General features: G+C 40.3%; 1 protein-coding gene across 5 annotated transcripts in view; it reads left to right on the forward strand.

Annotated features, from left to right (window-relative positions):
* ADA2 (adenosine deaminase 2) overlaps positions 1 to 15,459 on the forward strand; it is a 48,612-nt gene that overhangs the window by 11,428 nt on the left and 21,725 nt on the right. For 4 of the 5 annotated variants that reach the window (XM_042470306.1, XM_042470303.1, XM_042470302.1 and 1 more), the window contains 2 exons: positions 12,861 to 13,188; positions 14,843 to 15,068. In XM_042470306.1, the coding sequence (XP_042326240.1) occupies positions 12,876 to 13,188; positions 14,843 to 15,068 (539 nt within the window). In that variant the 5' untranslated portion in view covers positions 12,861 to 12,875. Of the gene's footprint in view, positions 1 to 8,221; positions 8,378 to 12,860; positions 13,189 to 14,842; positions 15,069 to 15,459 lie in introns of all 5 variants that reach the window. The other variant, XM_042470305.1, reaches the window with a different exon arrangement.

The following is a 15,459-nucleotide window of genomic DNA, read 5'->3' on the forward strand; positions in this document are numbered from 1 at the left end:
TTATAAAACAAATAAAAACACTTAATTATATAAAAATGATTTTATCTATGAGCCACCTTGGCTCCCTTTCTGTCAGAAAAGTGGCATAGAAAATAAATAATAATAATAATAATAATAATAATAATAATAATAATAATAATAATAATAATAATTTTATTTATATACCGCCCTTCCATCAATCAGGGCAGTGAACATCACAATAAAATCAAATACAATAACAACAATATACACATATTAAAAACAAGTCAAAAACCCAATCAGCCAGCCATCTTGCCGATTAAAGAGGGAGGAAGGCCATCTGGAGCTTCATTCGGGGAATGCAGCTCGAAATAGGAAGGTTTTCAAGTCCCTTCTAAACTGAGCTAGGGAGGTGGTCAAGCGGAGCTCTGTGGGCAGCGTATTCCAAAGGGCAGGGGCAACGATGGAATACGTCCTCCTCGTTGTGGAGGAGAGTCTGGCCCCTGGAACCCTGAGTAGTTGCTGCCCAGAAGTTCTGAGGGTGCGGGGCAGAATGTATGGGGAGAGGCAGTCCTTCAGGTATCCTGGGCCCAAGCCATGTAGGGCTTTGTAGGTAATCACCAACACCTTGTACTGAGCCCGGAAGCAGATAGGCAGCCAATGCAGGTCTTTAAGCACAGGTGTAATATGGCTGGCCCTGGAGGTACCAGTGACCAGCCTGGCTGCCATATTTTGTACCAGCTGTAGCTTCCGGGTATGGTACAAGGGTTGCCCCATGTAGAGCGCATTGCAGAAGTCCAATCTAGAGGTTACCAGAGCGTGTACCACCGTTTCAAAGTCCCTCTGGGCCAGGTATGGGCGCAGCTGGCGAATAAGCCGAAGCTGATAACAAGTGCTCTTGACCGTCGCATTCACCTGAGATGTAAGGTGAAGCGACGAGTCAAGAAGCACTCCCATGTTATAAATAAACAAATGTTATAAATGCAGAGGAACACACAGCATAGGAGAGGATGGAGCAGTTAGCTCTTACCCAAGTCTACAGGGAAGGTCAGGCTCCCACTCCTCTTTGCCCCTTGCCCCTTGCCCTTCCTGAGTTGAGTGCGAACTAGTTTCGTACTTTCAACTCAGTTTGCAGCAACTGAATTAAATTGAAGACAAAGGGGGAAAGTGGGAGAAAGAGAGAAAAAACTGGAACATTTTAACTGTAGCTGAAAAAGTGGGAAGACAGAGGATTAATTAGGAGTCTCTCTGCTAAATTAGGATTGTTGGAGGGAATAGTCGCAGCTGAGACCCATTTTGCAGCCCTTGAAGCTCCTAGCTGTTCTCCAAAGCTCCCTGAATTCTACCCATTGTTTTATTTTGGTGAGTTTTTACCCCCAAACTGCATCAAAACCATACATGCGTCCTTGCTAATTAAACCCCCACCTCAGTTGATCTGTGCATCCTTCTTTGGATGTATCCCAGCCCAAAATTAACCAGAAATGTTGCCAAAGGTTGTCAGTCTCCGACAGCAGCGTCCTATTTACCGTATGCTTTCAACAGCTTCCTGGCAAGGGGTGGGCAGGCATCCGGAAGAGGAGCAACACTTGATGAGGTGTTTGGAATTGGAAATGATGTAAATACTTGTTCTCTTTCTTCCAGTTGTGCCAGAAATTGATGTTCTTTTGGCATTTTTACCATGCCTCCAAGTTCCACTGCTGTTGTTTGAAAAACTGGATAATACACTAGGTTTTCCTGAACAGATTTTTTAAATGTCTTTCCAGGTGTTGCTGACTTGTAATTCGCAGCACTCCTTACCATTGGCTATGCAATGCTGCCTAAGCCTATTGGGAGCTGCAGTTCAATATTTGAAGGGCCATACAATTCCCACATATTAATTAGAATCTAAACATTCCTCCCATGCCCACCCCCTAAACTGTTTTATGTCTGTGTACTGAAAATATTTATTAGATTGCAGACAACAGCAATGTCTTTATGATCAGACCAAGGTTGTTAACTAAAAAACAAAATCCCAAAAGAACAAACAAAAACCAAAACCTCAGATGTGGTAAATGAACCAAACTTGTTCTACCTACCACATGTTCCATAACTTTATCTGAAAGCAACCCTAAGACTGTCTGATCATGTTAAAATAGAAAATAGAGGAGAGGAGTGTTAATTTTCTTTCTTTCCACTCTATAGTCCCAATCTGATTCACCATCCTGTCTCATTTTTGCTCATTAACTTTAAAGCAATGAGAAGAACTTGATCACAGGAGCCCCATCTCCTGTTTTGCCCACTGTTGCATCTTTATTGAGAATGCTGTTAGGTCATTACAGTGCCACAGCCTCCAACTGTTCTGATTGGACAGCAACAGTCCCAATTAATATTTGGTCATCTAATTCTTTCATCTGGTTTTAACATTTCCAAATTTTTCTTTGCTCCTACTTTCCTTTTTCATCATCATCTTATTTCAATTGCAGCAAACAGAATTCAAAATGCAAAACTGATTTCTATTCAGTTTACTCAGTAGAGGAGAGGGGGAAGGGGGAAATCTTGCCGTTCCCCGTAGGCTCAGGTATTGACTTTTTCAATTTCTTTATTATCTGATTTATCTCACGAAGGAAATTGGAATTTTATCCTGTGAATATCCTGGGAAAATAGCGTAATTACGCTTAACGATTTCACATGACGTCGCACAAAACCCACCATTAAAATGGTCACAGAGAAGCAGTAATGCACATCTTTTTACGTTTGGGATTTCAGTGACAATGCATTTCCAATATTGCTTTATTTGCGCAACAGCGTGTGATAATCATTCGTTCAATTACTTGCCATTTCTGCTGCATTTGCAGGATGCTTTAAATGTGCTTTAATCTCCCTTTTATGCCAAAATTGGCCCCAGTGTGATAAACTGCTAAACTGAATTTATGTAGATTCTCCATGGTAATTTGTTTTGTTTTGTTTTGTTTTGTTTATGTTCAGCAATAAGCCTGCCTTTGCACTTTCTTCTTTAACTTTCCTTAATAATTGTTCCAAGTCTATGATATTTTCCGCTAGTAGAGTCTGCTAGTATCTTCACTCCTCTTCCTTCTCAGTCTAAATGTGCTTTTTGAATGTTATATAGTGGGCCCTTGCCTTACGTGGGGATCCGTTCCGGATCCCGCTGCGTAAGGTGAATTCCGCCTGTGCTCAAGCCCCATTATAAACAATGGGGCTTGTGCACGGCGGCACAGTGGTGCGGCGGCGCACAGGGCGCAACGGGCGCACGCACTCATTCAATTGAATGGGATGCACCGCCCCTTCCGCCCCGCGCGCGCCCCGCGACTTGAGCGCGTATGCTCATGCCGCGTAAGGCGCGCCCGCGTATGAGACGGGTGCGTTGTATTCTGCATACAAGTTGAACAAGTAGGATGATAAAATGCATCCTTGCTTGACCTCTTTGCCAATTGGGAATCTTTCAGTTTTTCCATATCCTGTTCTGACAGTAGCCTCTTGTCCTAATTACAGATTCCTCATCAGGACTTTCAAATGTAATAGTGCTTCCATTTTTTAAAGAGCATTCCATAGTTTTTCGTGACCTATGCAGCCAAAGGCTTTGCTGTAGTCTATAAAGCACATGCTGATTTTCTTCTGAAATTCTTTGGTGTGTTCCAATAACCATCATATGTTTGCAGTGTGGTCCCTAGTCCCTCTGCCCTTCCTGAACCCCACTTGGTCTTCTGGGATTTCTCTATCCATATATGATTTGACTCTTATGCTGCCGAAGTTTTGCTCATGTGGGAAATTAACGCTATTGTCCTATAGCTGCTGGAGTCTTTTGAGTCTCCATTTTTGTGGATGTGAGTGTATATTATTTGTTTTCATTCTGTTGTCCATTTTGTTTTTCATATTTGTTGGCTAATTTTAGTTAACACTAGGGTTGATTCTGGCTTTGTAGGTTGTAGCAATTCAGTTGGGATATCATCTTTTCCTGGTGATTTATTCTTACCAGTTTCTTTTAGTGCAGCCTCTACCTAGCTTTCTAGAATTTAAAATTACATTCCTCAACCTGGTATTGGAAATTGAATCTATCTTCCACAGACCGTAGCTCACTTTAGTGTGGTAAACACCCTGAGAGTTTATGGATTGCTTATATACTACCTTTCCACAATCAAAGATAACTTATACAAGCACTTTTATTCTTATTGTCTTCTTTGATTTATCCAGGTGAATTAGAGTTCTAAAAAGTTATATTTTGGACTACATCTCCCAGAATTCCCAAGACAGCCGGGCCATTGGCTGAATCACTGACGGATTCTTGATCCTGTAGTTCAAAAAGTAAATTGTTAAATCTCTGATTAATCTGGAGTTAAAGTGGAAACATTAGACATCAATAAAAGTGACTACATACAGCTTCTTGAAGGTAGTACTAGTAATTTATTGGTCTAGAAAGCACAAACGTTTGCTTTCACTAGTAATAATATGAAGATTCATTTCCTTTAAACTAGTAACAAGTGAATGGTAGGTAGGATGAGCCACACAACATAAAAACAGCAGGAGTGGGGAGGGGATTCCAAACTGATTGTTGACTTTGATTGAAATGCAAGGCATGGGGATTGGAAAGAGGGACTATTCACTCAGCCTCCTTCCAGGCCTGGCTGCTCTAAGGCAAGCCCATCATCTGAAAGAGGCCTTTGTGTCAGCTTCCTTGGCCCTCTTGTATTGCATGCCAGCAGGTAGCAATTGTTAAGATCCACTGAGCAGGGTCAGAGTGGAAAGAGGCAAAAATGGCTTCTGTTGTCACAGAGAGCAGGAATCTTCAGAGGTCTTGTCTCTGGCAACAATGCACAACCATGGCTAGTCTTGCCTTGCCAACTTCAAAAGGATATTTTGCTCATTGTTAGCTTTTTCTGGGTGGGTAAGATTTCTGTTTCAGCAGTGAAGAAGCTTAACAGAACAGAACCCATCTTAAAATGAGAAAGGGACACAGGGTTTAATTGTTTCTGTCCATTATCTTTAAGCATGAGATGCTATACCTAAACCAAGGATTGGCAACCTGTTTGGCCCAAATAATGCCTTAGAAATGCTGAAAGAGGTAGAAGTTTACAGATTTCGTGACCCTCCAGGTAAAGTGCTTTCCATAAGTGGGAAATAGTTGCATCAAGCATCCCTCTGGGTGCCTCTGATAGAATGTAAGGGAACAATTAATATACTGTACATCTAAAAGAAGGGACGATATGAAGATATTATTTATTTATTTGTCAAATAATTTTATACATTTCATTTTATAACATTTCCAAGCAGTTTACAATAAAACAGATGCAATACAAAAGGAACAGAACAATAAAAAGAGTAACATTCATTTAAAAAAAATATTGAAAATCAGGTGTGTGTGTGTGTGTGTGTGTGACAACAGTGGTAACAGGAAAATAATAAGGAAAATAACTGAACACATGAGTAGGCCTATAGCTGATGGCACTTAACAGCCCATCTAATCTCAGCAATGAAATAATTCTATATGGTGGCTGACAGAAGATAGGAGGTCAGCCTTCAAATTGCAGCCAAACAAACCTTACTAAGCTGGTAAGCAAATGCCCACCTCCCAAGCACTAAGACTGAAACAGTCTGTGGGAGAGGAAGTGGTATGGCATTATTATTACCTTTATTACTATTATAATTTGCAGGGGACGTAAGGATATTCACTTCTGAAGGTGCATCTTTACTGGCTGTTTAATCCTGGCCATTGTGCCCCAGACTTACCCCAGACCGACTACAATGGCGAGCACGTGCAACAGGCTGAACCCAATGTGATGCTGCATCATTGTACACACAGGTCAGCCAGGCCAACACTGCATCAGCCCGAGTGGCCCATCCCCTTGGTGCTGCCACCACTGTAGCCTCGCCAGGCAAACAGCTCTCTGCAAAAACCTGGCTGTCGTGATTGCTTTTGCTGAGGTCAAAATGGGGAGCCTGCCATGTGACCAATGAAGGATTTGTTCTCCTCCATCCACATTGCAATGACCTCAGAAGAAGCAGTGGTGCTCCAGGCAGGCTTTACACAGAGATCCTGCCTGTGACGAAGCTGTGGTGGCATCTCCAAAAACAGGCCAACCTGTTTCCTTGTGCAGCATAAGGAAGGGGGATGGCACAGTTCTTGGCTTGTGTATAATTGGATTGGTCCGAATTGGACCCAATCTAGCTGTCCACATGCATAACAAACCAAAGATCACTCTGAGTTTCTGGGGAACCCCAGGGTTCCCCCCAATGTTGCTTAGTTCGAGGCAAAACATAGATCTTTCCCCGAAATAGCTGTACATTGCAAAGACTGCCAGCTCTAGTTTTGGGATGAGTGCAGAGTTTTTCACTGGGGTACACAAGGTCTGATTTGTACCACTGAATTAGCCAGACAATTAAAGTATTTGCTATAATGATGTAGAATCCTACTTTAGCACCTTGATTTATCTAGCATCAAATTGCAATCATGCCTTTATAAAGTTTCTTGTGCCTGGATTCTTCCTAAAGGATGCATTAGCCATCTGCATAAAACAGACAGAGATAATGGTAATTAGGAAACCTCTTAGAATACTAGTGGCAGAGCACTGGTAAAGCCCATTCAGAGGAATGTATCACCTGAGAATGCAGTTAGAGATTAATACAATTTATAGTATCCTATATCATTGTGCATAATGAAAATTTATGTGTGGAGAGTTCATCTATGATGGCTCATTCTAACAAGTGTTCATGGGAGCCACTGTCTTTTTAAAGTTATTGTGATAAATAAACAAACAAAACATCCTTCACATGCATTCTTAGGTGGTGCCATTTTATGAGATGCCCCTCCACTTTACATGGCCCCATTTTAAATTAGCCCTCACTTGCCCACATTTCACATGCCCCCACTTTAAATTAGCTGTCATACATAATTATCTTGTGAAAATTATCGGAATAAGTTCCTTTAAGCAACCCTCCTTTGAATGGATAAGTGTTTCCACTCTGCAATTACTTGCAGTTTGGCTGGCAGTTGAGGGAGTCTATTCTTATCATTTTTGTCATAATCTATATTTATACTCTGCCTTTTCTCCAAAATGAGACTCAAGGTGACTTACAAATTTAAATACAGTGGTTAAAACACTGAGAGCCAGAGTGGTATAGTGGTTTCAGCATTGGACTATGACTCCACAGACCAGGCTTCAAATTCCAGCTCAGCCATGTAAATGCACTGGGTGACCTTGGACAAGTCACACCCTCTCAGCCACAGAGGATGGCAATGGCAATCTCTCTCTGAAGAAACTTGGCGAGAAAACCCCTTGATAGAGTCATCCTAGGTTGGAAACAACTAGCAGTCACACAACAACTACAACAGTTAAAACATACAAAATATCATATTTAAAATGGAATTGAACTACAGTATTATCAACAGTTAAAAACAATTTAAAATACAGACAAGTAAAATGGTAAAAACAGTTTTAAAAACAATGCAGTAAAAACAATAAAAGCAGTACAGTACCGTTTTTAAAGCTCTCTCCTTGGTTTAATTTGGGGGCAAGGTTAATACTTTCACTTGTTTACTAGTTGCTTTTACCATTTACTTTGCTCATATTGGCTTTGTTTTCTGATCAGTTCAGCTTGCAAAACAATCTTATTTATTTATTTCAATCCATCCACTATCTTTCATCAGGACCCAAAGTGGCCGACAAAAAGGAATCTGCTAAAACCAAAACAATAACTTGTCAAACAGGATTAAAATCACATTAAAACAATATACTATATAAAGTATAAATCATTAAAAAGCATATAAAGGTTAAAATAAAGCACATCCACCCACCCATAGTGTCAAATGCATCACAGTATCCTTTTGCATACTCATCCAGACAAAGATGGCTGCGTCTTTGAATCCCATCCATCCATAAAAAGGCTCCCTGTGATCATAATAGTAGCCTACATCTGCAAATGTAGGAATTCCTTTCAAAGCAATAACTTGCTGATTTATTATATTTCATTTTTGTTTTGTTTATTTCATTTGTATACTAATTCAGCAAGAATTCATCTCCTGTGCTGGATGGAGGCAATGATTAACAATGATGTGTGTGTTGTGGGAGAGAGAAGAAGGAAATAGTTATCAGTAAAAATCAGTGCAGCCCCATTCTGTGCATGTTTAACCATACTATCAGAATTAATGCAGTGTGACATTGCTTTAGCTGCCATGGCTCAATGCTATGGAAGTTCAGCATGGTTAGCGTTCTCCTTGCTACTCAGCACTGGACATTTTAGGATGATTCTGGTTGTTGTTGTTTTTTCATAGGAAGCAGTGATGATTGGAGAATAAAAAAGCACCCTGAAGAGTCCGTTGTGACAGTTGTTTCTTTTTAATGCACCTGGTGCATATCTTTGGCTGGGAGAAAAAAAATACAGGAAGAATCAGATTGCAAAAAGCAGAAATGACTACAATTCTGTGCCAGTATGTCTTTTAGTTGCAGTCATATAGCCCTTTTCAGGTGTACAAAAGTAAATGTGGGGGTTACACTGTGGAAGGGATGTTCCCCTGAATATATAGGCTCCACTTTCATTTGTTCAGTGTGAAATCCTCAAAGGGGCTGGGTACCAGTCTCAGCCATTAGAGAGGGAATCGCTTCACATGATAGATGCCCAGTGGTAGGTTAGCATTATTCAGCCATCCAGCCATCAAATGGCATCTTAGGCTGCATCTACATTGGAGAAATAATCCAGTTTGACACCATTTTAAATGCCATGGCTCAGTTCAATGGAATGGTGGGATTTGTAGTTTGTTGTAGTTTGTCAGAGCTCTCTGACAGAGAAGGCTAAATATCTCACAAAATTAGAGATTCCAGAATTCCATCACATTGAGCCGTGGCAGTTAAAGCAATGACAAACTGCATTAATTCTGCACTGTAGATGCAGCCTGTCTCATTGAACTGTACTTACTTGTAATGGAAGCTGTAGTTCAGAGCTTGGAAACATTACAGGCTACCCATCTGCAAACATCATCAGAGAAAAGTTGTCTTCTTGGACTTTGTAATTGTTTTCCTGTGACTTAGGTCAACTGTGACTTATGGCAACCTCTTGTTTTTTTCTCAGGGTTTTCTTGGCAAGATTTATTCGGATGCAGTTTGCCGTTGCCTCCCTCTAAGGCTGAGAGAATGTGACTTGCCTAGAAATACGCAGCGGGTTCTTGTGGCTGAGCAGTGATTTGAATCCTGGTCTCCCACGTCTAGGGTTGCCATAATTCTCTACTAAAAACTGGGACAAAATGTAGGACAAAATTTAGACCAAAATATAGGACAATTGCAGGATGATGATGATGATGATGATGATGATGATGATGGTGATGATGATAATAATAATAATAATAATAAATATTTATTTATATCCTGCCTCTTCCGCTTTGAGGATTGAGGCGGGTAACAGCAAAGTTAACACAACAATAAAAACAACAAGCCCCACAAGACCCCGACCCAACCCTCCCTCCCAACTATAAAATTAAACAATAAAAGATGGTTAAAAAGTATATAACAGTACATCAAAATTAAAAAGCAAACCACAAATAAGAAAAATAATAAAAGGAGAGGAATTCAATTGGTTCTGGACATTATCAATCGGGGAAGGCCTGCTGGAAGAGAAAGGTTTTCGTCGCCTTTTAAAAAGTCTCGAGTGAGGATAATTGGCGAATGTCTTCTGGCAGGTCGTTCCAAGTTTTTGGAGCGGTGACAGAGAAGGATAAAATTTAGCCCAAAATGTAGGACATTTAAGAAAAATAGAGGACTTAAATGTCCTACTGTCCTACATTTTGGTCTAAATTTTGTCCTACATTTTGTCCCGGTTTTTAGTAGAGAATTATCGCAACCCTACCCACGTCCTGCTCCAACACTCAAACCAGTATACCACATTGTCTCTCTTGTTTGTTTGTTTGTTTTTCTTCTTAAATAACCTATAATTTCCTTGGTCTCCTAGCCAGCCTGAACAAGGGCCAGGCTGGCTGGAGACTGTAGATTTGTTGTCCAAAAACACAACTTTTCCAATTTCATAATCTGAGGATGAACAACCTGCATCCCTAGGACTGTATGCAATTGTCTACAAGTCTGTTGGGGCCTTGAGCCTGTTTCTTAAAGCCATTGCAAACATTCAACTTTAGCCATATCTGTCCCTTCCCAACAGCCCACTAAGAAGAGAAAGAGAAAGGGCCAGGCAGTCATTGGTTTACAGTCAAACTTCCAATACAGGACAGGAACTGAAACTGGTACAGTTTCTTTTTTATTGTGAGAACAGTTCAATAACACCAGTCAAACCTGCCTCTATGTTGGCACCTGGGTTCTAGCTTTTTCCTGTGAAAGAGCCCTAGAAATATTTTGAGCCCTGCATTTAAGAAAGGACAAGTAAGTAAACCATTTGGGTATTTTTTCCCCCACTTAGTTTTTCTTTTTAATATTTGATTGTCACAAGAGTGTCCGTAAAAGGGTGACTAAAATGGTGGAGGGTCTGGAAACCATGCCCTCTGAGGAACAACTTAGGGAGCTGGGGATGTTTAGCCTGGAGAAGAGAAGGTTAAGTGGTGATATGATAGCCCTGTTTAAATATTTGAAGGGATGTCACATTGAGGAGGGAGCAAGCTTGTTTTCTGCTGCTCCACGGAGTTAAATTAGACTTCTTCAGAATCACAGCCTAAGTCAAAATACCAAAGGAATTAAGAGAGAAAAGGAAACAATACCATCTGGGCGCTAATTCTTTCATGCGTAATAATAGACTGTAGGCAAGGCTTATTTAATCTTTTAAAATCTTTTTATTGCTGTAATTTTTAAATCCTATTCCTTTCTTTAATTCACATGATGAGCTGTTTTGGGTCTAGTTTGCAAGAAAAGTGGAATATAATTTATGTGAATAAATAAAAAATAAAACAAATTAGGCTGTATTATCAGTTATATATCTTGAGCAAATGCTCTAGGGCCCTCAGTAGTTACAGCCCCCAAGTTTTTGCTGGGACTAGAATACCTCCCCTTACTTTTTATACAGGTTGAGCTGGGGTTTGGTTCCAGGACCAGCAGGACCTTAACCAGAATTCTGAAATCTAAAATATTCCCAAAATCACAACTTTATTCATGAGATAGTGACACCTTTACTTTCTGACAGTTCAGTGTTTACAAATGTTGTTTCATGCACAAAATTATTTAAAACTTGTATAAAATTACCTTTGGGCTCTTTGTTTAAGGTGTACATGAAACATAAATAAATTTTGTGCTTTAGATATGGGTCCCATGTCCAAGATATCTCATTATGTAAAAAGGTAAAGGTAATGGTTTCCCCTTGACATGAATATCTGGTCATAACCGACTGTAAGGAGTGATGCTCATCTCCGTTACTAAGCCAAAGAGCCAGTGTTGTCTGAAGATGACTCCAATGGTCATGTGGCCAGCATAACTGCACAGAACATTATTACCTTCCCACCGAATTTGCATGCTTTCAAATTGCTAGGTTGGTAGATCATCATTATATACATATATGCAGTTGCAGGTATTCCAAAATCCAAAACAAAAAAACTTGAAACCCCTAACCTACAATATAATGCTTTTAAAGAAGGAAATGCTTCAGAGAAAGAGAACTGTACATCTTTCTCCTCTAGTCTTCCCTAAAGGTTGATAGATTATACCACTCACCCTGGCTCCACTTCCCATCTTCTGTGTGAGAGAAGAAATGTGTGTGGCATCACAACTGAGACACAGTCGAGAGAGATAACTAGAGCCACACCTTCCACCCAGGTTCAAAAGAGACTGGTTTCGATCCCAGGGTGGGCTCTTCTTGGCCTGGTAATGCTTTCTAACCTGACCCCCCACAGCACCAGCTATGGTTCTAACAGGATGGCTCAAACATTATTTTACCCCTATTTTCCAAATTGCTCCAGGGTGACAACCACCTAATTCATACCCTTCAGCATTTTGCAGATGAAAACTGGGACACATGTATCTAGGCAACAACAGAGGGAGGTCAAAATGGCAATGTTATCAATGAGGAAGAATACACAAGCTAGGAGAGCAAACCTTCCAACTGTCTTGATTTGGTAGGGACTGTCCCTGTTAAAGGATATGCTGTCTTTTGAAAAGGTTCTTCAAGAAGAAAAATTCAGTGGGCCATTGGTATCCGCTCGGGTTTGGTTCTAGGACCACCCTGTGGATATGACAATCCATGGATGTTCAAGTTCCATTAAATACAGTGGCATAGTGAAATGATGACCCTTACATGAAATGGCAAAATCAGGGTTTGATTTTTAGAATTTATATGTTGTTTGAATATTTTCAAACCATGGATGGTTGAATCCATGGATAAAAAATTATTGGATATGAAGGGTCAATTGTACTGTATTCTGTCCTGGGTTTACCTTAATATGGGGGTGGGTCATTTTTAGTCCTCCCAATCTCACAAGGGCTCTGTGCCTCTCATTTCCTGAAACAAGAAATGATACTTCAATCATATCTGGTCACTTTTAAAATAGTTTTTGTTCCCCTTAAGGGTAGGAGACTGAAACAGCACTAAAACACTCTATATGCTTTATTTTGACTGAAAATAGAATGTTTGTAGTCAATGCCTTTTTCTTTGAGGTTTGGAGAGAGATTACATGGGCCACAGTGGGGAGCTACATGAGGAGCCCACACAATTCCAATCCCTACTGTAAATGTTTCAGCTTCATGTGGAGGGTATATATATATTTTCCCCAAAAATCTTTATTGATATTATAAAAAAGAATTACAAACATTTAAACATATTATATATGACACGTACACTTACAACCATAAACATATGGCATTTAACATTTACTGCCACCTTCCCATGTGGAGGGTATATTTTTGATCTCATCAACCAACTCCTGTACTAAAAACAATTAAATTTTAGTTTTGTTTTTTAAAAACTTTTTCATTTGTCTCTGTATTTTATAGCATATCCCTCAAGTGATGCTTCAGCTTCCTCAGAGAATGGGCTGGCAGGTGATCTTCATTTTCAGCTGGGTTTCTCTTTGTTTCCCTCTACCAATCATAAATAAGAGGGACTTCCTAATTGAAAAGGAGAATGCCCGCCGTACGGGTGGCAACCTTGTGCTAGGAAGAAGCGAAGAGGATGCCAACCAGAAGCTCATGCAGCTCAAAGAAAAGGAAGTGACTAAAGCTATGCAGACAGGGCTGTTTCCACCTAGCATGCATTTCTTCAAGGCAAAAGCCCTCATTGATCAAAGTGCTGTGTTCAGCATCTTAAAAAAGATGCCAAAAGGTAAGGATTCCAGCTGGGCCTCCGTTATCATGTCTTTACATAGAAAAGAAGATGATGGTTCTTCAGCCTCTTAGATGCGTGTTATGAACCTGTTGTGGATATTGTTTCCTTTCAGCTGTATAGCCCTTGGCTGCACGTAAAAACAGTTCAGTAGAGTCAGACAATTCCCCCACCATAGTTTCTGCTTCATCTCCTTTTATGATGGGATTTTATAAGGTTGGCCCTTACTATAAAACACCCAAGACTGACAAAAGATTCTAAGGCATATCAGGGTCAAGTTGAAACCCAGGAAAAAAAGAACAAATATAACATTGCCGTTCTGTGGTTGTTGTTTTTTTAATGTAGCTAAAAGTGCATAATTTCTATTCAGCCAGACAAAAATCACTCCCACCAGCCTTTTCAGTTTTAGTTAACCAGCTTAACAAAATGCATACATGACACAGTTAGTGGTGGACCATTTATATCTGGAATAAATAAATTTCTACAAGTTATCTATCGGGATCTATAGAAAGTGTTGTCAAAGTTTTTCCTCCCTGTGATGATAGGAACTGTAGTTGAAAAGATCTATAGGACACCGTGTTGAGGAAAGCTGACCTAGCAGAACCGTGGGCTGCCAGGCCATTTGGAACAGTCTCTGTGTGTAGCAAGAAAATATTTTCAAGGGCTAGTGGCTAATTTCCATTTAGCACCAGTGTGTGCTGAGCTCTGATTAAGATATGTCAGCATCATTCGGTTTTGGTAATTTGAGATTGAGTGGACTCTCTTTTTTTGTTATGTCATTTTTGCCTTCTTGAAAATTGTTCCTTAGTTCTCTGTAATATGCAGAACAATGAATTCTGAAGATCACTTGAGAAAGTGAGTTATGTGATAACAGCGGCAGCGTGAATGCCATACCTTTATCTATATAGATCACATATATAGATGTAGTCTCATGTTGTTTGCATGGGGTACCTGTTGGTTTCTAATCCAAGGAACAGATCAGGTCAGCATCTTTTTATTTACTGTATTGCAACAATGTCACATGCTTGCAGAGTGTATACTGGAGTCCTATAAATTTGACATCTTGATTAGTGCTTGTTTTTCTTGCTCTGGAACCTCTATCCTGCCAAGTTCATCCCAGGTTTTGAAAGGTTTTACATTTGTACTAAGATCTGATTCTCTGGGTAATCTCTATGCATAGTCATGTGGAACAATTAGTAGTTAGTAGAACAAGAGAAGTCAGATGGAAATATATTTCCACATTCAGTCATGCCATGTGAATCAGATTGTATCCATGGTCTCACACTTCCTCTCCTAGGCTGCATCATAGACTGCAGAAATAACCCAGTTTGACTCCAGTTTAACTGCCATGGCTCCATGCTGTGGAATTCTGGGAATAGTAGTTCATTGTGGTATCAGAGTGGAATTCCCAGAATTCCATAACATGGACCCAGGTCAGTTAAAACGGTATTAAACTGGATTATTTCTGGAGTGTGGATGCAACCTGTTTTATCTTTCTCCAATTTAGTCTGGCTCAGCCATTACAGCCACTGATTTCATCACTAATACAGTTATAAACCCCTGTCTTGTATTTCCTTTTCCCATTTACTGTTCAAGCAATTCAAACCCTGATTTGTTTTGACCTTGTCCATTTTGTTTTCCCCCACCTCCATAGGTGGTGCTTTGCACCTTCACGATTATTTTATCCTGAGTGTTGACTGGCTGGTGTATCATGCCAGCTATCTGCCTGATTGTTACATTTCCTTCTGCCCTTCTTGGACTGTCCAGTTTAAGTTCTCCAGCCCTCATCCTCCCATGGATGTGCCACCTGATTGCTCTGAGTGGGTCTTACTACAGACCTATCGCAAGAATCTGAACAATGTGACTCAATTTGATAAGAGGTAGGTGAAAATTTTGTCTCATAGGTTGCAGGTGAATTCTACTGCTATATGGCCTTTTTGAGGCAGTAGATACTAAAGATAGGATATGTGTATTCAAAGTGCCATTGTGGCGTAATGGTTTGAGTGTTAGCCTGTGATTCTGGAGACCAGGGTTCGATTTCTGGCTCAGCCACGAAACCCACTGGGTCACCTTGGGCAAGTCACATGCTCTCAGCCTCAGGGGAACAAACCTTGCCAAAAAAACTCCATGATAGGTTTGCATTAGGGTTGCCATAAGTTGGAAACTTGAAGCCACACAACAACAACAACAATCACAAGTGTACTGTCTCTGAGCACAATTCATTAATTAGGAACTAATAGGTTCTCAGGAGATATTGAAACATTATATTAG

Source organism: Sceloporus undulatus, chromosome 5, assembly GCF_019175285.1.
Source record: "Sceloporus undulatus isolate JIND9_A2432 ecotype Alabama chromosome 5, SceUnd_v1.1, whole genome shotgun sequence".
NCBI lineage: Eukaryota > Metazoa > Chordata > Lepidosauria > Squamata > Phrynosomatidae > Sceloporus > Sceloporus undulatus.